This window comes from Squalius cephalus (genome assembly GCF_949319135.1).
Source record: "Squalius cephalus genome assembly, chromosome: 4".
Taxonomy (NCBI): domain Eukaryota; kingdom Metazoa; phylum Chordata; class Actinopteri; order Cypriniformes; family Leuciscidae; genus Squalius; species Squalius cephalus.
Window position 1 is genome coordinate 21,735,330 of NC_137125.1, and position 25,705 is coordinate 21,761,034.

At 40.6% G+C, this 25,705-nt stretch overlaps 2 protein-coding genes across 2 annotated transcripts; one reads left to right on the forward strand and one right to left on the reverse strand.

Moving 5' to 3' along the window:
• Positions 1-215: 215 nt before the first annotated feature.
• Positions 216-23,940, reverse strand: LOC307157397 (uncharacterized protein). The gene is made up of 3 exons (XM_079869322.1): positions 23,883-23,940; positions 23,018-23,237; positions 216-3,294 (listed from the first exon to the last, which is right to left on the reverse strand). Exons 2-3 carry the CDS (start codon positions 23,187-23,189, stop codon positions 2,549-2,551), a joined length of 918 nt encoding a protein of 305 aa, XP_079725448.1. The 5' UTR covers positions 23,190-23,237; positions 23,883-23,940; the 3' UTR covers positions 216-2,548.
• On the forward strand, positions 15,249-19,055 carry LOC307157338 (uncharacterized protein). Its single transcript, XM_079869224.1, has 11 exons — positions 15,249-15,593; positions 15,851-16,073; positions 16,167-16,293; positions 16,446-16,744; positions 16,835-16,925; positions 17,009-17,125; positions 17,233-17,308; positions 17,417-17,674; positions 17,823-17,994; positions 18,314-18,462; positions 18,550-19,055. The coding sequence occupies exons 2-11, from the start codon at positions 15,871-15,873 to the stop codon at positions 18,732-18,734; spliced, it is 1,677 nt and encodes a 558-aa protein (XP_079725350.1). The 5' UTR covers positions 15,249-15,593; positions 15,851-15,870; the 3' UTR covers positions 18,735-19,055.
• Positions 23,941-25,705: the final 1,765 nt, after the last annotated feature.

Genomic DNA, 25,705 nt, shown 5'->3' on the forward strand with positions numbered 1-25,705 from the left:
TGTGAAAAAAAACAGTGACCCGACTACTTTGAAAATCGTGCAGTGTGAACTCGGCATTAGGTAATCTGTAATGTATCTGCTCGTTTTACACTCTTTGACCATCAGGTGGTATTGTGAGCAAATGAAGCCTCGAGACATGTACCCTTTTGTGAACTACTTGGCTGAAAATCTTCAATGCATCATGAGGCTTCATCTCACCACCACTAGGGAATAGTGAATGAGGGTTTAGGGGGCGATTTCGGATTCAGCCTGTATAACTTGCTAATTAGCAGACCAACTTCCCCTGGTGCATACTGGCTGGTGCATTCTGGCTGGGAGGGGTGCAGCCAGCAGTTTGCCCCAAACACACAATGTTATCAAAACACACCAAGCGTTCAAGGATCATCATAAGGTTCATCATTTTTTCTCCTCTGAGTGGGACAAATGGTTTGGATCAATATTGGGGCCACTATGTAATCATTTGAAGGCACCTTTATTAGCTACAGTTTCAGGAGTGTTTCTCTTCTTACTCTTGTACATTGCCGTCAGAGTTTTGATTTTTGTGAGACACTTGATTGCCGTATGGCTTTCATCGAATGCCAAGGAGGAGGCTGTAAGCCTGGAAAATCTGGAAGAGAGGGCAACTCTCTGAGAAAACAAAGGAAATCAACATTTGAACTCTCTCTTGTGAAATTAGCATCACCATTTGAGATGCAAGTCTCACCTCAGAATCATCCTAATCTACATCTCTTTCCCTTGACCCCCCATTCCTTCTCTTTCTTGCTGAGATCACCAAAATTCATCCAAAAATCTATATGGTTTAATGTGAATAATTATCATACAGTATTATACATGTTTGGTATCATTTGAAATGTCTTAGTGCAACTGGTACAAATGTCTCATTCCCAAAGAAGTAAACCAAAAGGTAATAAAGTTCTTAAGAGTTTAGAGATAACTTGCACACAGAGGAGGGTGTGTCTTCCAGGCAAATGGCAACCTGCTCCCAAAAGGTGTAAACTCAATGCAAATTCCCATTGTTAGCAAATGTTTCCATGTGAAAGAAGTTTCTGTCTATAGAAAGAAATGCAACAAGAGGCTCAGGGCAATTTGTAGCTCAAATTAGCCTGTGATGCTGAGAGTGGCCAAAACTCTCAGCATCATGTATTTTCTAATGTCAGGTTTGCATCTTTCCCTTTATTCCAGAGCATTTGATGTTTTGTATTTATTATCTTTGAACTGATTATGAAATTGGCATGATAAACGTACCGGGCATAATACAATTTTAAACATTTGATTTTATTCTGACTTGCTCTGAAATTGTTTTCCCAAGTAGATTAAACGGATTCGTATGTTACCGCAAATCTGCGACAGATTAGTGACGACTAATACTTGGCACTAATTCAAGTGTACTTGGTTTTGCGAAGACAGAAAGTGAATGTTCAGTTTAAGACAGCAAAATACTGATTGATCAGCCTAAATTTGGGTGTGTCTTACCTCTGTTTTAATTGAATGTTACTTCAGATAAGTGTACGTGGGAAACCACACAGCATGGCCAATTCAAAGCTATTGTAAGAGAAGTAATGTTGGTCAACTTATATCTCTAGTAGTGGCCATACCTGTACTGAAGTAAACGTTACTTTTAAATCAAGTATATGCAAAAACCATGGGGGCTTTATAAAAGTATCTTTGATTGTGTAAGCATGAATGCGACCATCTCAAGTATATAGCTAATTTCCTCTGTTTAGTGACCGAAGCTGGCGAGTTTGTGAATGTGAGACCCACGTTAAACAGAAGGCGTGAGGACCTCAAAAGTGACATAGATTCCTTATATAAACGGGTAAAAGTAAAAGAAAAGAATAATCAAATGAATAAAATAAATAAAAGAAAAACAAAAATAATCAAATGTGCTGCTAAACTATTGTATAAATGACCATTAACCAATTGGCATTCTAACCTAAATTCAAGGTAGTGATAAAATGGATTCAGACAAGTTTAATTGGAACTAAATTATTTTGCCACACGGAAAAGACAGTAATGCACAGAGACCTTCACCCGTTCTATCGGAAACCGCCATTGGACCGATTTAGACGGGCTTACAAGGCGAACGTTCAAACACTTTAATCCCCCCCCCCCCCAAAAAAAAAACGAAAGCCCCTCACGAACGACTGCCGCACACACATAACCAAAATATAACATAAATAGTCCAGGCCTGGTCCTGTTTTGTTCTTCACTGTCGTAGCTTCTCCTTTTATGCTTCAGAAGCTCCTCCGTGAGAGATATGAGACCGGTGCACCGTTCTCTCTGGGCTCTCTGCCCTGCCCTACTTCCACATATTTATATTACCGTTATAATTTGATTTACATAATTCATTAATTTTACCATAAAAAACATGACACTCTGTTGACAGGTTTTGCTGGGTTGCACACAAGACAAAACGGATATCTTTTGACAAGATCCAGTTTCTGGGACTGGATTTGATATTCCATCTGTGTGAATTTTCATGTGCCTGTTAAGGCTTCCTTTTAGAGTGAAACTTATTCCACACTGTTGGCAGATGAAAATGCTTTTCTCAAGTGTGAATTCTCATGTGGGCCTTAAGGTTTCCTTTTCGGTTGAAACATATTCCACACTGTAGGCAAGTGTAAGGTTGCTGTCCAGTGTGAATTATCATGTGGGCATTAATGTTTCCTTTTCGGTTGAAACTTTTTCCACACTGAGGGCAGGTGTAAGGCTTCTCTCCAGTGTGAACTCTCATGTGGGCTTTAAGGTTTTCAGGATGATCAAAACTCTTTCCACACTGAGGACATTTGTAAAGCTTCTCTCCAGTGTGAGTTCTAATGTGCCTGTTAAGGCTTCCTTTTAGATTGAAACTTACTCCACACTGTTGGCAGGTGAAAGGCTTCTCTCCAGTGTGAATTCTCATGTGGACATTAAGGTTTCCACGTTCACTGAAACTCTTTCCACACTGAACGCACATGTAAGGCTTCTCTCCAGTGTGAATTCTCATGTGCCTATTAAGTATTCCTTTTTGATTGAAACTCTTTCCACACTGTTGGCAGGTGTAAGGCTTCTCACCAGAGTGAATTCTCAAGTGGTTTTTAAATCGTCCTTTCTTATTGAAACTCCTTCCACAGTGTTGGCAGATGAAATGACTACCAGTCCCTGTCTTTTGAGCCGTATTTCTTGAGGAAATCTTTTCTGTCTGTGAGCAACTAAAAAAAAAATCTCCAGTAATTAAATCATGATGATTGTTATATTGATCTTTCCCTTCCATTTCATTCAGTACTTCAGTCTCCTCTTTCAGTGCCATCAGATCTAAGGCAAAGACAGAGGGGAAAAAGTTAACTTCAGTTTAATGCTAGAAACAACAGACATCCAAACATTTATACATGTAAAGAATCAAAACCAACTGCAAGTGAGAAGAGCACAGTAGAACAAAACAAGAGAAAAAACAAAACAATGATATAAAAATGACCAACATATGCAACACCATTCAATGTTTAAATATCAGAAAAATATTGAATGTTTAATTATTAATTATTTTTAATATTTAATTTCTAATAATGCTTAATTTAGCAGAAAAACATATTTGTGAAGATTTTCAATCAGGATTTAAGCCCAATCATTGCATAGAAACTGCTTGTTGAAAGGGGGGGTGAAATGCTATTTCATGCATACTGAGTTTTTTACACTGTTAAAGAGTTGGATTCCCATGCTAAACATGGACAAAGTTTCAAAAATTAAATTGTACGTTTGAAGGAGTATTTCTGTGCCAAAAATTGTCCTTCCGGTTTGTCACAAGTTTCGGAAAGTTTTTTTCGAGTATGGGCATGTGTGACGTCAGATGTAACGGAATTTCCTTATACGGGTCCTAAAGGCACTTCTCCGGTAAGATCGCGGGCGCGCGCGCACTCGTAGACCAGAGAGAGAGAGCGAAAGCAGTTCGCCATCAAAGCGCCCTGCCTGGCTTTTGGGAAGTCAATGTCACCAAAGAAGTGTGTTTTTGGTTGCCAGGGCAAGACAACCCTGCACAGATTCCCAAAGAACCCAGCGTTAAGGCACCAGTGGATGGAGTTTGTTTTTCCTGAGCATAAACGGAGTTGTGTAAGACTGTTTGTTCCCTGCATTTCGACGATGCTTGTTTTATAAACAAAGCCCAGATCGACGGATTTGCAGATCGTCTAATGCTTAACCCTCTGGGGACCAAAAACGCGCCGGCGCGTTTTGCTCGTTTTTTTTTTTTAGCAATGAAAATAAACACTAAATGCTCTGTTAATTTTGATCTTTCATTTTCGTGTAATACATCAATCGATCCTGTTCAGTTTCTATTTTTTTTCTGTATACTCACAATAAAAATAAAGTGTTTTGCTTTTTGACAAATAAAGAAAAATTAACATGATGCGATTTCTGCCTTCTCTCTGTCAGTAAACTCCCATTTGAAACGCGTTCGAAAATGATCTATAACTCCGCGAAAATTCAGTCAAACAGGCAAACAGACCCACGGGCATAAAGCTTGAGATCGCATCTTTTAAATGAAGTCATTTATATAAAAAACAAATATTATCAGCTTCTGTAATCTGTATAAAAAGAGAGCGACTCCTGTCGAGCTCATTACGAGCTAATTCACTGTAATGTGACCACTCCCCGGAGAGCGCGTGCTATTCAAACGCAAATTCTGAGAACTATTTCAGAGCTGTGAAACGCCCACATCAGCTGTAAACAAAGCGCGTCGCGACTCCTCGCGAGTGAGACATTATAGCCTACCTTATGGAGAAAAGATTCCTCAGAACAGTGCTGATGAGGAGCAATATCTCCTGATATGAGGAGCAGATCCCGCTGAGGAGTGAGGTAGGCTGTTTTCTTTTCTCAAGTGTGGAATAACGTTATGGAATAACATTAGTGTAGGCCTATGTAAACCGCAAAAAGATGAATCGCATTTCTATAATATGACTCGCCTTTCTGTGAGATGAATGAAGGGGACATATTTGTAAAGACTGTTTAGCCTAAATATTAGGGCTGCACGATTTGGGGAAAATGTCATATTGCGATAATTGAGGTCAATATTGCGATTACGATTGCGATATGCGATATAATAAACAAATGGTTTCATGAGTCAACTTGCTTGGTTCTCAAAGAAAATAAATGCACACACAGATTAGTGATAATCAGCCTAAAGAAAAAAGTTCTTTAGTCAAGAGCAGTGAGTGTTTTTCTCTGTTCCCTTTGCTCTTTGATTAACTTTAGCGACAGATTTTTTTTTTTATTGCATTTTAACGAGAACAAAACATAATTTACATACAAGAGTACATATAACCATACATGTCAGGGGTAAAGAAAAATAATAATAATAAAAAAAAAAGAAAAGAAAAAGAAAAAAAGAATAACTTTAGCGACAGATGTAATTAGTGGCTACTGTGTACTGTCCCTTTAAGACCACCCGCTGTCAGAGACGCGGATCTCACACGCGCCTCATTCTTTCACGAGTCATCACAACTCTTCGTGTTCATCATAAGACTACTCTTATGTTATGAAGACACTCGACAAAAAGACATTTTGGCATAATTGTGTGTGTTATTGTTCGTTCAAGCTCGAAAGAGAACTGTATTCTGTCATGCTGTTTTGTGCGCACGCACGATATTAGCGCGAGTCTTTCTGTCTGTCACAGTCAGGACATTCACAGGCAGCGCGTTCATTTTGGCATACATGTGTGTTGTTCGTTCTACCGCGAAAGAGAACTTGATTGGCGCGCGTCTATCTGTGTGTGTGTGTGTGTCAGGAGGACATTCACAGGCGGCGCGTTCTTTTATGTCTTATCGCGCATGAATAGTTTAAAAGCATTTGCATTAATAAGTGCGTTAACAGCGCTAATTTGTTTATTTAATATAAAATCGCAGCATTTTGCGTCATATAATCGCGTAGGCTTGACATCGCGATTGCGATTGCGATACGATTAATCGTGCAGCACTACTAAATATGAATCGTGCGTCTGTGTGTGAAAGAATAAACTGCTTAGCTATAGCCTACTGAGATGAGTAAAAATCGACTGGAATATGTTGAAATAAAATGTATTTGTATAAGCAACGTATTAAACTGCAAAAAATACTATTTTTGTCAAAAATAAATTCATAGACTAAGATGTTAGATGTTCCAATGTTGGCTATATTCAAACTAATGAATACATATGATAAAATGTAGGCCTATAATCTTTTTTTTTTTTTTTTTTTTTTTACAAAGAAAGAGTACACTTGAAATATTGTTGAAATTGTAATTATTGTTGTAATTGTAACATTTTTAATAAAATAGCAAAACATATTTACAAGAGAGATGTAAGCGAAATCTTAAATGGTCAATATAAGTCTTCTTCTAAATACATCTTTTGTCCTTGCATTGTGGCTCAGTCAGTTTCACACCTGAGTGAATGGCTCATTATGCAGAGTGGGTGGGACATTCATAATCTAAGGTGTAAACTGCTCCTCCCCCTCGCATATTGGCTTTCCAAGCAAAACCTGTTTTACACCATTTAAATCAATGTATTTTTTTTTTGTGAACGATAAAGCAAGACTCTTTTTACATCATTTTGAAGCTAGAACTCAAAGGGACAACATCCATTAGTCAAAAGTCTTGTGGACACATATTTAATATGTGTTTTGTGGTCTTAATTCAGCAACTTTCATTTTTATTTTTTCCAATAACCACGCATAAACATTATTCTCTTAAAAATACAAACATCTACATACAAGTTGCTCGCATATTATGGTAGCCCTGTTTGTGCTATATATAGTGAATTTACACCTTTGTCATTAACATGTTTATAAATAACTGAAAAAAGCACAAATGTCAAGGCATGTCAGAACATCTCAAGGGCCCCAAAAACACCTTGGTCCCCAGAGGGTTAAGGATCGAGCAGTCACAATGATAAAGGTTCGGTGAGTAAAACTGCTTCTATTGTCTCTGTGTGTTACTAGCTCGGCGCGTTAGCACAGCTAAGATGAATGTTTTATAAACAAAGCCCAGATCGACGGATTCTCTCTATGACTCTGGCTTCGCCCACACGGCCCGCCTTGCAGCCGCTCGGTTTTTTCCGGAAAGACTCGGTACAGCCTATCTTTCTTTTATAAATATAATAAATCTAAAGACTTTTTGGAGATATGAAGGATGCAATACTACTCTATAGGTACTCAATATTAACAGGAGATTGAGTGAAAATGAGCATTTCACCCCCCCTTTGAAGTTAAATTACCTTCTTTTACCATCTGATTGTGTATCGAAGTAAAATAATGGCGAATATCTTTGAATGCATTGCATTGCATTTTGCACCTTACAGACTTCATTTGCAAAATATTAACTAGTTTAAGCTCACAACTGCTGTTTTCACAACAAGCTTATTTCTGTATCGGTATCACTGCTGTACACTGCAGCCATTCCCTGGAGAGTATAACGGAAAGAATATATTTTTTCTTCACAAAAGAGCAACACAAGCGAACCCTGTGTCCTTTGCAGGATGTAATTTCGCTTGTGCATTTCTGGGTGTGGTCGTTCCCTGGCACCAGCAGACAGCCACAATAGTTGTCTCTCATGTTTGGGCATTCAGCATGCTGAGGCAGCTTTTGTGGATAGTTCATGTTCCCACTGTGGGAATATGACTATGGCCATGTTAAGGTCAAGACTCGCTTACTTAAAAGGAGGTGCAGTCCCCTCGCCTATGCCCCGATCCAGCGTCTTAGCCCCTGACGCCTCATAAACGCGTCAGCCGTTGGAGCTCCTAAAAGAACGTGCTGTTCCTTCTCAGGAATGACCAGCTGTGTCTTTTTGGGGCTCCTCCTGACGACCAGATGTTGATCGCAGCATCGGAGGGGGAGCTTTGCTCTTCTGGAGATGAAGCTTCGGCTGCGTTGCACCCTTCGGGGAGTGTAGCGTTGCCTGAGTCCGAACCAGAGTGGGCAGCTATGCTTTCCCGGGCCGCCGAGAAGGTGCAAACGACCCTGAGACGGGTGACCCAGAGGTGGATCAGACTGCTCTTCAGGAGGTGGCGAAGGTGCCACTCCTTCCCCCGGTGGAGGGCCAGGTGGAGAATCTTTTGTTTCCTTTTGTTTCTGTTCTGCTAAAAAGAGCAGTTTCTGAAACCTCTGGGTCCCAAGAGGGGGCGCTTGGTGGTCGACAATGTTATGCCTTGTCACCCTCAAGCCCCTCTTTCATCGCCAGCGAGCAGCAGTGGCTGTGTCCCGTACACACACACACACACACATCAATCAAAACTAACTTTAGCTGGAAAATAACTTTATTAAAGAACCGCTATAAAGCCAAAACAATCTCTGTTACCTTAAATTATACGTTTATCTCTGTAAAGCTGCTTTGAAACAATCTAAATTGTTAAAAGCACTATATAAATGAAGATGACTTGACACACTGTTGCCTCCACACACTCACTCGCCCCTCGATGGCTCATCTGTACTATCTGACTTGGCTATGCGATTCAGTTTGCCCAGCACCCCCCAGCGTTCAGGGGCATTCTCTTCACCTGTGTTCTGTCGGACAATGCCCCTGTGCTCAGGGCGGAGATTGCAGTCCTACTGGCGAAGGACGCAATCGAGCCGGTCTCTCCAGTTGATATGAAGACCGACTTCTACAGCCCATACTTCATTGTACCCTAGAAAGACGGTGGGTTACAACCAATCTTGGATCTGCGCGTCCTGAACCGCTCCCTTCACAGGCTGCCGTTCAAGAAACTTGCGCAGAAATGCATCTGTCGCCAAAACTGGTTTGCAGCAATCGACCTGAAGGATGCGTACTTTCATGTCTCGATTCTCCCTTGACACAGACCATTTCTTCGCTTTGCGTTCGAGGGATGGGCATATCAATACAAAGTCTTACCCTTCGGGCTGACCCTGTCGCCCCGTGTCTTCACGAAAGTCGTGGAGGCGGCCATTGCTCCCATGTGTGAGCGTGGTGTTCGTATTCTCAATTACCGCGACTACTGGCTTATCCTCGCCCAGTCGAGAGAGCAGTTGAACACAGGGACATGGTGCTCAGTCAGCTCAGCCACCTAGGGCTTCGGGTCAACTGGGAAAAAGATTCAGGTCTGTGAATCAACTGCATTGGCACATCAACTGCCTCGAGTTGTTAGCAGTACATCTTGCACTGAGTCGCTTCAAAACGCCGCTATTAGGCAAGCATGTACTGGTCCGTACGGAGAGCACTGCGACCGTTGTGTACATTAACCACCAAGGTGGTCTACGCTCCCACCGCATGTCACAACTTGCCCGGCATCTCCTCTGGATTCAAAAGCATCTGAGATTGCTTTGTGCCGTTTACATTCCGGGCCTGCTCAACCGTGCAGCCGACGAGCTCTCACGGCAGCAGGTGCTACCGGGAGAATGGCGACTCAATCCCCAGGTGGTCAAGCTGATTTTCAGGCACTTCGGGACCACACAGGTAGATCTGTTTGCCGCCCCGGACACATCTCACTGCCAGTTGTTCTATTCCCTGACCGAGGGGACCCTCGGCATGGATGCTCTGGCACACAGCTGGCCCCGGGGCCTACGCAAGTATATTTCCTCCAGAGAGCCTTCTTAACAGACCATGTGCAAACTCAGGGAGGACAAGGAGCAGGTCTTGCTAGTTGCGTCATATTGGTCCAACCGGACCTGGTTCCCGGAACTAGTGCTCCTCGCGACAGCCCTTCCCTGGCCCATTCCTCTGAGAGAGGACCTGCTCTCTCAGAGACGGGGCACCCTATGGCACCCGCGCCCAGACCTCTGGAAACTCCATGTCTGGTCCCTGGACAGGACGCGTAGGTTCTAGGTGACCTACCCCAAGCGGTAGTTGACACCATCACTTCCGCTAGAGTCCCCTCTACTAGGCACCTCTATGGTCCTTTTGGCACGATCAGCTCCCTGCGGTGAGCCGGTGTCTTTCCTTTGGCAGAGTCCGCTTTGCCGTCACTGTCCGGTGTTGTCTCCCCCTTTTCAGGCTGGAGGCACCCCAGTGACGTTCCATATGTTGCACTGCCCCTAGCCAGCCAGTTCATATCTGTATTCTGCCGTCACTGTCCGGTGTTGTCTCCCCCTTTTCAGGCTGGAGGCACCCCAGTGACATTCCATATGTTGCACTGCCCCTAGCCAGCCAGTTCATATCTGTATTCTTCACATGGTACCTCCCTTCGGGCAGGATGTGGCTTCCGCAGCATCCCTCTCCCCTGGAAAGGCTCCCTTTCCCAGTGTTATCCAAGAGTTCCACTGTGTGGGGTATAACAGCAGTTGAACTCCCTCTATGCAGGCCTTCCGCCCCAGCCAGTTGGAGGTCTGAGAATCTTGCATAGGGAGCTGGATGTGGCAGCAACCATGGTGTTTTCCAAGGGATCCCAATTATGTCGTCACTTCGACGTTACATCAAACGTGAGCAACTGAAAGGGAACTAATTAGTAACTCTGAGTAACTAATAGGAAACTAATTAGTAACTCTGTAACTAATGTAACCCTAGTTCCCTGAAGGAGGGAACAGGAGACGCAACATCCCGTAGCCACTGTTGCTGACCATCGCTATACAACCGTCTATCTCGGCTCCTCAGCGAAAAACGATATATGCGTGTGCCCGCTTCCTGTTTATACCCGCGGGGCGGGGCAGGGCGCGTGACGCGATTCACACACACCAACGTTCATTGGCTCGTTCTGTAGACACTTGAAGTTGCTAGGGCTCCTTGAAGTTATCCCAATTATGTTATGCCTTCCGTTCCCTCCTTCAGGGAACGAGGGTTACATTAGTAACAGAGACATTTCCTTCACTTTATATAGTTGTGCTTTATCATGGTTTGTGTGGCTGTGCTGCAGTGCTGGGGTTTGCCCTCATACATCATACTCCAGGATTCCCCTAGTTGTGGGACATTCTACAATGCTTAATGTGAAAAGCGTGTATCGTGGCTTCATGGAATAATAAAAAAATCAAACTCAGTCAGTATATAAATGATACAGTTGATGAAGATACATCTACATACAGGCTCGCAGATGAGCCCAGAATATGAATGCATGTGCAAAGATTGACGTTAAGTGTATTCCTACAAAGAAAACCCTTAAAGTGGTATGAAGTCGACATCAGCACTGCAGCACTAGCCTGGATGCCAGCCGAACTTAGCCCTGCCCACAACATTTGAGGTCGGGATGTTCTGTCTGAACTTGATTCGTTGTGGAGCAACTATGCTCAAACCAGAGCTGTTTGGACCAATCAAATTGTCAGGGCGGGCTTTATAAGATGATGGACAGATGATCAACAGTAACGTAATCATCCACGTTCCCAAAGAGTGCTTGGGTTGAATTCATTTACAACAAAGATGACTGCCGCTGGAGAATTGAGATGTGTAGATTCCGTCATCGTATCTGTTATAGAAGATATCGACAACGCGTTAATTTTAAAAGAGGAACAGATAACTGCAATCAACGCACTTGTCGTTCGGAAAGATGAATGAAGAACATACGTCACTTACTCCATTGCTCTGATTGGTTGTAGGTCTATCAAAGTGAGTGCAGAGGCATTTTCTTTCCTGGTTAGATTGAAACAGACCCAATAATCACAGCCCAATGTAGCAGTATCAGACTCATATTCTGACTAGAATCTGAGTATGACGTCAGGTTACTGCAGCACAGCAGCATTTTTTTATTATTATTTAATAGTGCTTTAATTTACCAGTGTTCATCCACGCTTAAGATTCAGCTCAAAAAGCAATGCCTGACATTATTGGCTGTGATTGGATTATTTTAAACAATTATTTTTCTAACTCTTTCCCTGGCAGCTGCCAGACAGCACCAAAAAAAAGTACCATTTTCTAATGGACCCCAAAATATCTTGTTGCATGAATATCTGAACATATAATATATCAAAATAAAGAATAAAGCCTCTAAAATTTTGCCCTTTATTTAACCAGATAAAACTTTGCGATTAAAACATCTCTTTTACAGAAGTGACCTGGCCAAGATGAGCAGCACAACATTATAAAAAAGAAAGAAAATCACCTTTACATTAAAATATATCATCAAAACAATTAAAAACATTTACAATTTGTTTCTTTCTTTAACAGCTCACAAAGCAAAGATCTAAAAATATACATTGACACCAGGGTCTGCAAAAAAAAGAAGACACGAGTGGAACTGAGAGGGTATACAAATCCTCTGAGCACAAAGAATAAACTCCAACAGGTTTGTGTTGGGTAAGAGAGCAAAGATATGGAGGCAATAGATTGAAAAATGTATTTATACATAAACAGGTACCAATGTTTACATCTGCGTATTGATAATGACGACCAACCCAACTCTGTTATACAGATCACAGTGATGAGTATTGTATTTACAATTAAGTATAAACCTAAGTTTACAATGATAAAACGTATCCAAAAAGCTTAAGAATTTAGTAGTTTCTGATTTATACAAAATATCCCCATAATCAATGACATAAAAGCATAAAAGTGGCCGAAACTGGTCTTTTTTTTTTTTTGCCTCAAATGAAAAACATGATTTATTTATATAATAAAATCCCAGCTTTATTTTTAATTTTAGTCCTTAATTGATTAACATAGGATTTAAAAGATAAAGAATCATCAAATATAAAACTGAGATATTTATATTCGATCACAACCTCTATTACCCTATAAGGTTTTAAGTGATCGTTGATTTGCCACTTGTTTTTTTGATCATGAAAATAACATTAGTTTTGGTCTTGTTCAAAGTCAGGTTTAGGTCACACAGCCTTTGTTGCACAACATCAATAGCACAATGTAAAAAAGACAAAGCTTGGTGTAATTTGGGTGCACTACAATAAATAGTAGTGTTTATAGAATTATTATTATTATTATTATTATTACAAGGATGTCTGCAAGAGGGATTTGAAGTCATGCAGCATTAACCCAGCAGATCTTGCGACAGCAACCTCCGACCGCTCTAGCTGGCGTGCAGATGTCAAAACTGGCGTTAAGCAGGCCGAGGAGAAGAGAGAGATCCAGCGTGGGGAAAGGAAGAGCTGTAAACAGCAGAAAACCCAGCCTGCGACTGCTTCCCCTATGGCCCCTACAAATGACCACACTTGTAGCAAGTGTGGTAGGAACTGCAGCTCCCGCATTGGATTATTCAGCCACAGCCGGCGATGCAGCTCCACAACTCAGTAAACACTTCTCAACTAAGGTGCAGACTCCATTGTCTCTAGAGACAGAAGGATGCCAACATCTGCATAAAAATTAAAATTGACATAACTAATATTGAGATCAAGATTATTAATATAAATGATAAAAAGTAACGGCCCCCTGAGGAACCCCTCCATAATCTTTAAAGGTGTGGATGAATGACCTTCCATTCGCACACTGTGTCCTGTGCAATAAATAGCTTTCAAACCAATAAATTGTATGATTTGACAATCCAGTTAGTCTCAGTCTAGTTTTCATTATACTGCGGTGTCGAAATGATTTTAAATTATACAACGGTGTCAAAAGCCTTTGACAAATCAATAAAAAGCTAAACACAATAATATAATTTAGAACCATGGTAGCAGCTGTAGTTGTGCTGTGCTTTTTCCTAAAACCTGACTGATTATGTGATAAGATGTCATGTTCATTCAAATATGAAATCAACTGATCACCAATAAGAGATTCAAAAACCTTAGACGGAATGCAAAGTTTATAAATCGGCCTATAGTTATTCATATCAGAAGGATCCTCCTTTTAACAATGGAATAACAAATGCAAACTTCCATATAATTGGATATTCATTAAAACTTAGTGAAAGATTATAGATATGTCAAAGGGGCATACTTGCCAACCTTGAGACCTCAGAATTAGGGAGATATTCAAAAAGGGGGGGGGGGGGGGGGTTGAATATACATGTATATATTCGAACATGTAGAATATATGTCGTCATATATATCACACACACAAACGCAAAGAAAAATGTAATTAATTTATTTGACAAATTCAATTCCTTAAAGGCCATCTTTGAATTTAATTTTATAACTTAATTTATACAGAATCTTGTATGAAAATGTCAATTCAAAAAGACATACATAAGAATACATATGTTTTATAAGACCCACGGGCAGAAATTAAGAAAAAAGTGTACCTATTCTAAGCTAGGCTTCAAAAAAACGCCCTTTTCCAGAGAACGCGTCATATGACGTAAGGACAGGCAAACAAAGGCGGGGGCGCTGCCCTGGACCCTGGTTCTCAGTGTGGGTTTACGTAGTCTGAGAGGTGGTAATAGAAAAGAGAGCTTGTCGTTATCGTTATTATATAGTACGTTTGAGTTGTCACAATGGTGAATTCTTGTGTTTGTTTTGGATGCAACAACTCCAACTTGTCTGGCCATCGGGTCCACCGATTTCCAAACAAGAAACACAAAGATTTCCGTGCTTGGATACGTTTCGTCCAGGCAAAGAGAAGCCATTTCGCTGCCTCCTCGGTGACAAGACACACGGTGGTATGCGAAAAACACTTCACACCGGACAACTACAACCAAGGAGATCTTATGGAATTTCGCATGGGATTTCGACGAAGAGAGTGGGTTAGGCTGGCAAATGGAGCTGTCCCATCGGTGCATGCAAGTCCACCAGCAAAATCTGGCGGGAGTGAAGAGTCCGTTAGCACTAGCAGAGAATCTGCGCGCCGAAAACGGGAGCTTTGCACAGTAAGTCTTATAATACTTTATACAAATTGTTGCATCGAAATGTAGCTCTGCATGTAATTTCTGCAAATGTATTTTTCTTGATGTTATAATGGATTAGTCTTGGCATGACTTAGTTTGAGAAGTTAACGTTAGCACCATGAAGGCACGAAAGCCCGCCTAGCTGTTAACGTTAGCTTACTCCTGTTACACCCCGTGAGGCTGCACATGAGCCTCCTGACACTTATTTTATTGAACTAATAAGACAGGCTTCCAGACTGCGACCATTTTCTGAGAATGTGGGAGTCAAAATTTTATGTGGTCGCATTTGTGCGAGTGCATGCAGGTTCATGTAACGTTAGCCTACTACTCGGTTAAATTCACGCATAAATTTTCCTGCATTGAACTTGGTTTAGCGCCCGCCAAAGTGAATTTTTGTCCCGCCAAAGCTTTATTTGATCGGTGAGTAATAGATGAACTGCTGCGCTTGGCTTGTGACAGTGTGCATGTTTCGAGCAGAGAGAGAGAGAGCCCCTGTCACGCGCGCGCACTCTGTAAACAAGACTTCACCGTCTCCAAAACGCATCCAAGTAATGCTTTACACTTTCGCCTGGCATCCGAAGAGAGAGAGTGCGCGCGCGCGCGCGACCGGGGCTCTCTCTCTGTGAAGCTGGTATCAACAGGGCACATGCGAGGGAATGCAGCTCGGGACAACTTTGAAAAGATTTTGAAAAGATTAGCAGTCTTTTAAATAATGCATGAATGGGGTATTTTCATGAAAGGACTACATTTTTTTAAAGTTTAAAGTTGTGATTTTGTTTTCAGATTTTGGGAGAGAGTGCTGCCAGCAAAGATGGGGCGGGTGCAACTGCCACTTCAGATCCTGAAGATGATGTAGATGGAGACATCTCTACAACGGACCCTGAGCCAGTAGTGGTCCATCGTGGATCACAGTGCAACATAAGATGTTTACATCGTTCATTAGGTAGTTAGCTTATATCTAGCATTCACCATACATGCCATATACAATCACAAATAAGGATTACATGTCAAAATTTTTCATGATCTCCATGGTTACTATTTTGTAATTTACACTTTTCAGACAGTAAACATTAAAAATTATGAACTTCATAATGTTAGAAAAATATATTTTGTACTGGGATGCATTAGATTAGTGCATGTGTTGTTGCCAATGAATGTACAATGGTGAACAATTATTAAGATGAATCTCTTTCATCTAAGCTGTTCAGGTAAAGCCTCAGATGGTGGATGTGGGGACTCAAACCGAAAGGTTTGAGCATCGCAGATCAACTCCACTGGCCAGTCCTGAACAAAGTGATGATGAATGGTCATTTTCTGATATCATCAACCATTCTGGTGATATGTCATGGAGTCCCGGGGAGGAGATGTTGAGCGAGTCCTCTGAGGAGGAACCAGAAGAGCTGGAATCTCTCAGTGACCCAAAGTAAAAACCTTTTTATTAATGGAAAATGTCTGATTGTGTATCAAAAAATGTCATAGTCAGAATTAATGTGTTTTTTCCTTTTCTTGTTTTCAGTGCTGTTGACAAGTTCATTGTTTGCCAGAGGCAGTTGCTGTCTTTGTTCACGGTTTGTCCTGCATGCTGTGGGGAAACCCAGGGACACATAATGCACCCGGAAGGAACCTTCATAAAAGTCAAGCAGGTAATGTCTTATTTGTCAACTGTCTGTGAGGAGCTGAATTATAGTCTGTGAATGTACAGTATGTATATTCATTATTTGTGTCTTAACTATACAGGTATTTCACTGCCTCATCTTAAAGCTGCTTGAGTCTTGAATCTTCTCTCATCTTTCAGGCCTGCGGAACTTGTGGTTATGAGCGTTACTGGCAAAACCAAGAGAAGGTGCATCGAAACATGCCTGCCTGCAACCTTTTACTCAGCGGTGCCATCCACTTCTCAGGTTGCATGGCTACTCAGACAATCAGGATGCTGAAGCTGTTTGGACTGCAGTGCATAAGTCCCGGCACTTTTTTCCGCCATCAGCGCTATTACACTATCCCTACCATCGTGCAGGCCTGGAGGAATGAGCAGAAGGGGATCATCAGGGAGTTGAAGGAGACTGGGGGTGGATTGATCCTGTCTGGTGACTGCAGGTAGAATGGTCAAGCTCACGTCACTGATGTAGAACAGGTCAGTGTGTTTTTGCATTAACCTCTAAATGTAACTGTTTTTGACGTTCTTAGATCAGATTCTCCTGGACACTGTGCCAAATATGGTAGCTACTCCTTGATTGAGGATCGAATTAACAAAGTTTTGGATGTTCAACTTGTCCAAGTAAGTTGATGTCACATAAAAATCTTGCGTCTGATTTAGTTACTGATATTACTGTTACTGTTAATAATCCGTTGGTTTTACAGAGCTCAGAAGTCCCAAGCAGCTCTTGGTGTGAGCTAGAGGGTCTAAAGCGGAGTATGCAGTTCCTGATGGACCAAGACATGCAAGTGTCTGCTCTGATAACAGACAGAAATCGGCAGGTAATGATGCTAGGAGAGATCTAAAGCTGAACAGCATTGACATGCACAGTATCACTCAAAATAAGTTCTAAATTCTATAAAATCAATTTGTGTCTTATTTGTTTTAGGTGGCCAAGTGGGTACGTGAGAAAATGTGTTCAGAAGGAACAAGGCATTTCTTTGATGTCTGGCATATTGGGAAAAGTATGTATTGTGATGTTGGTAGTTCTATATAATAGACTTGTTTTTTGTAGTTAAATTCACTTTCCTAATAATTAGTTTGCTCTGCTCTGTTTGTCTGCTCTGGAACAGGCGTACAGAAAGCACTGGATGCTGCTGCAAAAGAGAGGGACTGTGAGGATCTGAAGCTGTGGAGGCCAGCCATTATCAACCATCTGTACTGGACCGCAGCTTCCACTCCTACAGGAGATCCAGATGAGATGCAGGCAAAATGGCAGAGTATGATAAATCATGTACAGGACATACATGAACACAGCACTCCTGCATTTACCAGCTGCGCACATCCACCGTTGGAAGGAGAGGCAAGAAACAAGGAGTGGCTGGAACCAGGTACAACATAGTAGCCTATGTTAAAAGATGTCAAATGTTTAGTTTGTCAAGTTTAGTTTGGTTTTATCAATACGTAACCCCATGTGTACTAATAATTACTTGTGTTATGAAATGCGACAGACTATATGACATAATATGTTTTATTTAGGATCACCAGCAGCCACTAAACTGGAGAGTGTAGCTGCCAGGAAAGCACTGGTAAAGGATATTCGACAATTGTCACCTCAGCATCAGACATTCTCCCTGGAGGCCTACCATTCCCTCATTCTGCACTTTGCGCCCAAACACACTGGCTTTTCTTTTCTTGGGATGTACAGCAGGTAGTGTTATCACTCAAAAGTATCAATACTAATAAAATTAGGCATTTATTTTCAGTTTCAGGATATTGCAATACTTTTGTAGCAGGATGATGACAGAATGAATATGGCTAAAAACTAATGCAGTCTTGTATAGCAGACCAAAATGTTATTGATTGATAACTGCATTACATATTATTTGCAACAAAAAAAAAATTGCAAAGATGAGTCATTGTCTTAGACCCATTTGAACTGAAAACATTAATGTCATGTATTTCTGTTGCATTTCACTGCATTGGGTTAGCTTTGGAGACATAATGTTCTATCTACTTATCTCCTACAGACTTCTCTTGGCGGCCCTACATTACAATAGTAATGGCAACAGAGATGTAGCTCGAACCAGTGAGGGTGAGGCACGCTACGCCGTTCGCTACCCACGGTTTCGGAAAGGTGGCTGGGTAGTCCACCCCATCAAGGAGAAACCATCTTACGGTTAGTAGATTCACTTAGTTTTTCAATATCTTTTTTATGTGGGTCAACCATGTTACTAAATGTGTTCTAAACATTTCTCTCCTCAAGGATACGCAACAAATCTTATGGTCTCTCTGGTAGAGGAATACTCAAAGTCACCACAGGCCCTACAAGAAAGCAGTGCTGTCTTGTCCTCTGCTGCCCCGCCCCCCCTCACCACTTCCCTCCAGAAGGTTGCCAAGGATGAGGCAGTCAGCCTCCATCTCGCACAACACTCACGCTTTAACATCTAATAAAAGATCAATTTTACCAGTTGAGTTTGTTTCACTATGGATTTATTAATCATCTTCCAAGCGGGGCCACTGGAAACCTTTGTATGTTTGTCCCTCCTCTGCAAACTGCCTCCTTATTGCTGACACAACACACGAAGGTATGGCTTTCCTAATGTCCCTGCCTAGTATTCCGTACGCCCAGCGGACAACCTGCCTGTATGCTGTGTATCGGAACTGCCTGTGGTGGAGATTGGGACATAATTACATTTTGATCATACCATGGTTTCATAATAAACAATTCCAATGGTAAATATTGCATGTCCTGTTGGCTGATATTCTACTGTACTACACAACACCAAAATTGTTTTTATAGTAAGTATATGGAAACCACTGAGTTTAAAAACCTGCTTAACAGGATTTACTATTTTGGTGTAGAAAAGCTGGTTCTTTAAATTGCAGTGTGAAATAATTTTTGCTCAAAACATACTCTGGTCTGCTGGCTTGGAGAGGGCCATGCTCCTGTCTGAAGTTCATGTATGCTATCTGCAGCACAAAAGGATTCAGACAGGATGCTTCAAACCCTGGATGGAGTGTGAGGCAGGTAATGTCTTCTGGGGGATCTAGGGTTTGGACAAGGGTCCAATAGGCGTCGACCTCCCTACAGCACACACTCTCCACTGCTGATGGCATAGCCTCACATCTACCACACAAGCACCTGTTAAACAAAATGCGCTAAGATAAACTCACTCTCCTTCCCTCCTTGTAGCTCTAGTGGTTGGTGTAAGACCTTGTAAGAAACGACATGTAGACTACCTACTTACTTCCTAAAGCTTATGTAAATATGCACAGTAAAAAGACGACCCCCCCCCCCCACACACACACACACACACACACACACACACACACACATTTATGCACAGTATAGGCTGTCAATTAGATGCATTTATCTGCATGCCTTACACCCAGTATCCCTCCACGTGACAATAAAATATCCTTGTAACAATGACTATATTTACATGAACAGCATATTCCCGTCCTAACCGGAACACTAACTGCTTTCATACATGTACTCCGCAGTACATGCGAGCTCATTTACATAATGTCCGTCGGAAATACTAGGAGGGGAATAGTATAACAGCCGGCTAAGTTCGGAATTCCAGCTGGCCGGTTATGTTGTTCAGATATACGGCCCAAACGCTTGACATCTGCAGAAGCAGAACATGCGGACACCTAGGTCTGAAAGCAGCTACTGATTAAAAAAATCAGCTAGCAATTTCTACAAAATGTCACGATAAACTATGTTGTGCAGAAATGCACAGCTTTTCCATCCCTGTCCAGACTAGCTGACCGTCACAGATGTAAGCTAACGTTATAGCCTACAGCATTCATTAGAATCTGGGATCTAAACTCAACATTTTAAGACACATGTTGCATATGGTGACAATCTACATGGATGCTTGAAAAACAACAAAGTCGACAGCAATATTGCAAAATATGATTTATTAAAGATGCAATGTGATAAACATGGAGACAACGTTAGCCACAATTAGCTATAGCCTGTGGTCACTCACCAAGACACCTGCCCAATTCTCCACCGATTCTCCTCACACCACAACTCTATCTCTCTCCTCTGTCCATTTACCCTTCCCCTTAACTCTGCCTGACCCCTCTCTTGCCTAGGTGGCTCATAATTATACGGCAATGGCCCATCGTAAGAGTTTACATTAACCCCTACTGCAACCTCTTCACTGTCTGACTCCATTACGAAGAGATGAGATTTACCGGCCGTTGCGTCACTTCCGATCAGAGCGTTTTTGACAGCGGAAGTAATTTTACTCACACTTTCTTTTTAAAAACTTTTTTCATGCACATTTATGATTAATTTCTTCACGCAAATCGAGTTCCTACACTATTTATCTACACGTTCATTCACAGGGATCTTCAACTTGAAAGATGGACTTTAAGGCCTCTCTCCAGGAGGTTAGACCCTAATTTGTACAATAACAACAACACTCCTCTACTAGGGGTTGCACGACTACCGATTTCTGCTAGTCGATTTCTTATCAAAACAATACTCGAGTTACTCGACTACTCGTGGTTCATGCTACTGTAAATGAAAAGACATGAAATAGCTAGATCGTATCAATAAACATTTATTAATTCATAGCCTAATGCAACAATTACATAGGTAAACTCTCAAAACATTATAATTATGACATTTCATTTTTAAATTTTCATGTAACAGTCTAAAGCTAAATAAATAGCTGTTCTTGCCTTTCATTTCAGACTAGGGGCCGTTCACATATCACGTCTTTTCCGCGCTCAAGGTCGTTATTTCAACCGTAGGCACGCGGCCGCGGTGAGCACGCTCATAATGGAAGCAACGTGCGCTAGTTTTTCCAGGCGGGTTTTTCCTTCTCATCTCCAGAAATATATCTAGTAGTAAAGCTAATGCGAGGGCTAGGAATCAATTAAGCCTTTGCTGATACTTCTTCGTCGTCATCATGGAGAGCGCAGTTTGGTTGCATAGCAACGACAGACGCCATGGGAGCGCAAGCGTTTGGTCTGAAACGGCGCCCAGTGACGGATGGTGTAGCAATATTGTTGTCCGGGTGGAAATCGGGAGAAATTCGGGAGAAAGGTCGGTCCGGGAGCTTTTCGGGAGGGGCTTTGAAATTCGGGAGTCTCCCGGAAAAATCGGGAGGGTTGGCATGTATGCAAAGGGGTCTGCAGCTAATTTTAAGAAAAATGGTTCTAATTGGTTAGGACCAGCTGACTTAATTACATCCAGTAATTTAAGGTAAAATTAACAAAGTAAATGTCTTCCGCTATTAACTATATCAATATTCCTATAATTTTAGTTGCCTTGAGTGATGACCCGACAGCAACAAAATGTTTATTAAAACCATTCAACATCTCTCCTTTTCCCAAGATTTTTATGGAATTGTCCATTATGTATGAGGGATATATTCTGTTTCATTTCTGATGAACACGTTAAATCGCATGTATGGAAGTAATATTTCTATTGCTTGTTTCTGCTTCTTCACCTGTGTTTTGATCAAGAGATTCTGTTCTCTTTCAGAATGTGTAATAGCGCCCCCTACCATATAACACTGAAAACACTGAACTCCGGAAAATCCCGTCAATGACAGAGAAAGAGTTAAATGTTTCTTTTCAAAATCTTTGTTGATGTATTATTACAAACAACAGTATGAAATATTAAAATGATTTCATTATTATCATGAAGCCATACAAACATGACAGAATTGTCTATTCCGAATATGTGTGTAAAGTTCTTGCATGCTTCTCTATCCATGTTGAATCTGCTTATTCAAGGTTGTGCTCGTTAAAATCTCTTAGGTTAGTCTCGCGAGACCTGGGGCCTGTTTCAGAAAGGAGGTTCAACCAACTCTGAGTTAAAACTTGAACTCTGAGTTGACTTACCCTGAGATGGGAAACTCTGAGTTTTCGGTTTACAGAACATCTGAAATTAGTTAGTTCAGTCAACTCTGAGTTAAGCGCATGCACCGCATCTATAAAAAGCCATTATCAATGGAGCGCAGATATTATGAGTCACCATGGCAACAGCGCCAGACAAAAAGAGGTCTGCATATTTCTCACCAGCAGAACTGGATGAGCTTCTGCAAGCATATGGAGAGTACTAACATTATTATTATTATTATTTAAAGTAACACTCCGACTCTTTGGGACTTTAGCTTATTCACAGTAGGCTATACCCCAGAGTTAGATAAGTCCATACATACCTTTTTCATTTCTGTGCGTTCTGTAAGTGTTATTTGATGCACCCACCGCTAGCCTAGCTTAGCACAAAGACTGGATGTAAATGGATAATGGATGCATACTAATCCCAATAAGTGACAAAATAATGCAAACATTTTCCTATTTACATGTTGTGATCTGTATAGTCACAGCGTGTACAAATAACAAGGCTATATGAGACAGAGACCATTTTTAATCGTATAAATACTAGGAACTATATTCTCACTAGGCGTAGGAGCACAGCTAACGTTACTTGGGCGGAGTGATTAGCGCAGCACACGAGACGCCACTGCGTTCCCAGTATTTATACAGAAGTAGTAAGATTCATTCAAATCTTCTCAGGTTGAAGGCATCACTAGTTTGCCTGGTCATGTAATCTCAACATGTCTGTCCACATGAGGCAACCCACTCCAATAATCAAATAATTTGGACACTCATATGACATTCTTTAAAAATATCATTCATTTCTGTAGAGCTGGACATTTACATTAGGATCAAAGTCCAGCTTTGAGAATGAAACAAACCTGTTTGTTCCTCAGTTTCTTCTTGTTTCACTCTGAATGTTTCTTCAATCTTCATGTCTTCACTTTCCTCTTTAATAAACACCATCTTTGTTTGCTCTTCAGTATCTTCATTTTTCACTCTGAATGTTTCTTCAATCTTTATGTCTTCACTCTCCTCTTTAATAAACTGCATCTTTATAATAGTGTCACGTTGATTCACCAGTTTTTCTGTCTGTTTGTCCTGTTTAAAATGAGAATAATTAACAGAAAGAAAAATAAATCCACACTAAATCTCTGTGTGTGTCTCAATCAGCTCTAGTTCAGTAGTTCAGGGCACTGGTAAGAGAGTCAGTGACAGTTAATGGACTTAAATCACAAATTTAAGATATACTTTTATTTGGATTAAAAATATACAAATAATACCTAAAGTTCATATTTATGATTTATATTTTAGTATTTTATAGATTACACATTCATGAAAACAGCAGCTGGTTTGTAAAAGTTGTCATTACACATTGTGTTTCATGCTCTCGTTTATTTTTCATTTGTTTTCAGTAGCTGGTGACGTCAGCTCGAGCGCTTTTAATCACTGAATCACGTCAAGAAACAATTGATTCAACTGACTCGGAGTTTCGAAAAGCTCCGTTTCTCTAAACACTTCTTCAAGATTAACACGTTATTGAGAGCAAAATGAGACGCTCATTTTCTGTTAATCAAGGGTGGGTGCGATTTACTCCCAAAAAATAACGTTCATTAATGTTAAATAAAGCATTACAACGTTACTTTCAAAAGTGGTTAATTTATTGTACATATCTTTTAAAAATGATTAAATTGCCTGAACAGTTTGCATTGATTTAAACACTTTAAATGCATAAAAACCACAAACCTTTTTCAGAATCACAACAGATGCAGGAGCGCGGCGCAGCCTGATGACGTCACACAACCAGAACAAAATAAAAGTCCCATTCACGCTGTTAGTCTATATTAGAGTCATCCTAGAACTGAGGGTGTATTTAAAGTCTCCCAGATAAACCTGTTGCTTAAAAAAATATATTGAATCAGTTTTTAATAATAACAGAAATCATACACGATCACTAAAAATAATGCTTTATATTTAGGGAAATTTAAATATATATTTATATATTACCTAAATGACTCCCACTCCACCTATTATATTTTTGCCTACTGATTGCATGCATTCACCTTGAATTATTATGAAATAATTAAGTCTAATTTTCAACTTTTTTGTGCTAACTCTTTTAAGTTATAAGCAATTGCATAGAATATCTATTTTCAATAGAGATGGGAAAACGAGGATTTCTGAAGCATTTGAGGCTTTCATCAAATTGTGCCGAAAAAAGGTTCATTACTCTAAGCTTTTAACACAATGTGCATTAGCGACATCTGGTTGTCTCATTTGTTTTCTCCAACATATCTAACAAATCACAGCAGAGCAGAAAAGCATGTGACCAAACAAAGCTTCGGAAGTCTGTGACATATACAAGTACATACACTTCTATCTAATCTCACCTAAATTAATTTGTGCCAATGAGACCACAACTCATGTAGCCTGGTCAACAGATTCACACACTGATCAATAATATAAAATATACAAGTATGTGATCATAATTATAGATTTAAAAATATTTTCTGTTCTGTTTTGTAAAAATATAAATTATGTTATAGGGAAGTGTAGTGTTAAATCATTTAAATAAAGCCTCCATAATCATTTCCCTTATTATGCATCAGATGAGGTGGCAAAGCACCAATTTTTTTTCAAACTAGATGTCCCGACCTTCCGATACTGCATGACGTTCAAAGCTTTGCCCCCGCCCATCTGAACCTTTCTGCAGCACGTTTTTGTTCCATCTACTGAAGCCAGGAATAATTGAACTCCGGGAGTGGGAGGACATTTAAGAGATGAGAGGTGAGAGAAAAAGCGGCTCAGCTGAAGTAAACATGACTGGCTTCTCGCGCTCAGGGAAGATGGGGACGCTTTGTGTTGCTCAAGGTCATTAGTCCTAGTGAGGGTGTACATAGTAAATATTTGTTGAACTTGTTTAAATGTTTATTTACATAATGGTTATATTTTTCAAAAAAAAAATCTCAATAAAGTAATATTTTTCCAAAGTCCGGCATCTCTGTTGTGATGTATCATCTGTCCTCCATAAATCTGGTTAAACCTCTTTAAAAGAAATTAAGAGGTTTACTGCAATATATTACTTATAAAATAGCATGCCTATTTCCAGTAGCTGCAATTTGATGGCAGACACTGTTTCTACATTTGTGAGATGGACATACTCACATTACTTTCAGTTCGTCAGAGAAAAGAACAAGAACGTAATAGTTAAGTGTAATCTATGAGACTCGTGAGACAGTAATATTGTTATGTAACTAATTACTTTCAAATTAAATTAAAATTAATACAATGGTGTTTCATGTATTCAGAGTTGTTTACAGTGTTAAAGAGATGGATTCTCATGCTAAACATGGCCAAAGTTTGAAAAAAATATTTTGGACGAATAACGGAGAATTTTTGTGCCGAAAATCTTACTTCCGGGTTGGTACAAGTTTCGGCTGTTTTTTTTTCGATCGTGGATCTAATGACGTAGACGAGAGTGGAACTCCTTATAAGAGCATTTCTCTCGGAAAACCGCGCCCGCGCACACGTCGACCAGAGGAGAGCGAGATCGCGCACATCAACGCGCT

Excerpts from the sequence above, each read along its gene's own strand:
- LOC307157338 (XM_079869224.1), top strand. The coding sequence starts at position 15,871 with ATGGTGGATGTGGGGACTCAAACCGAAAGGTTTGAGCATCGCAGATCA. Across the intron at positions 16,294-16,445 it reads CCTTCATAAAAGTCAAGCAG|GCCTGCGGAACTTGTGGTTA; the intron begins GTAATGTCTTAT and ends CTCATCTTTCAG. Across the intron at positions 16,745-16,834 it reads ATCCTGTCTGGTGACTGCAG|ATCAGATTCTCCTGGACACT; the intron begins GTAGAATGGTCA and ends TGACGTTCTTAG.
- LOC307157397 (XM_079869322.1), bottom strand. The coding sequence starts at position 23,189 with ATGCAGTTTATTAAAGAGGAGAGTGAAGACATAAAGATTGAAGAAACA. Across the intron at positions 3,295-23,017 it reads AGAAACTGAGGAACAAACAG|ATCTGATGGCACTGAAAGAG; the intron begins GTTTGTTTCATT and ends TCTTTGCCTTAG.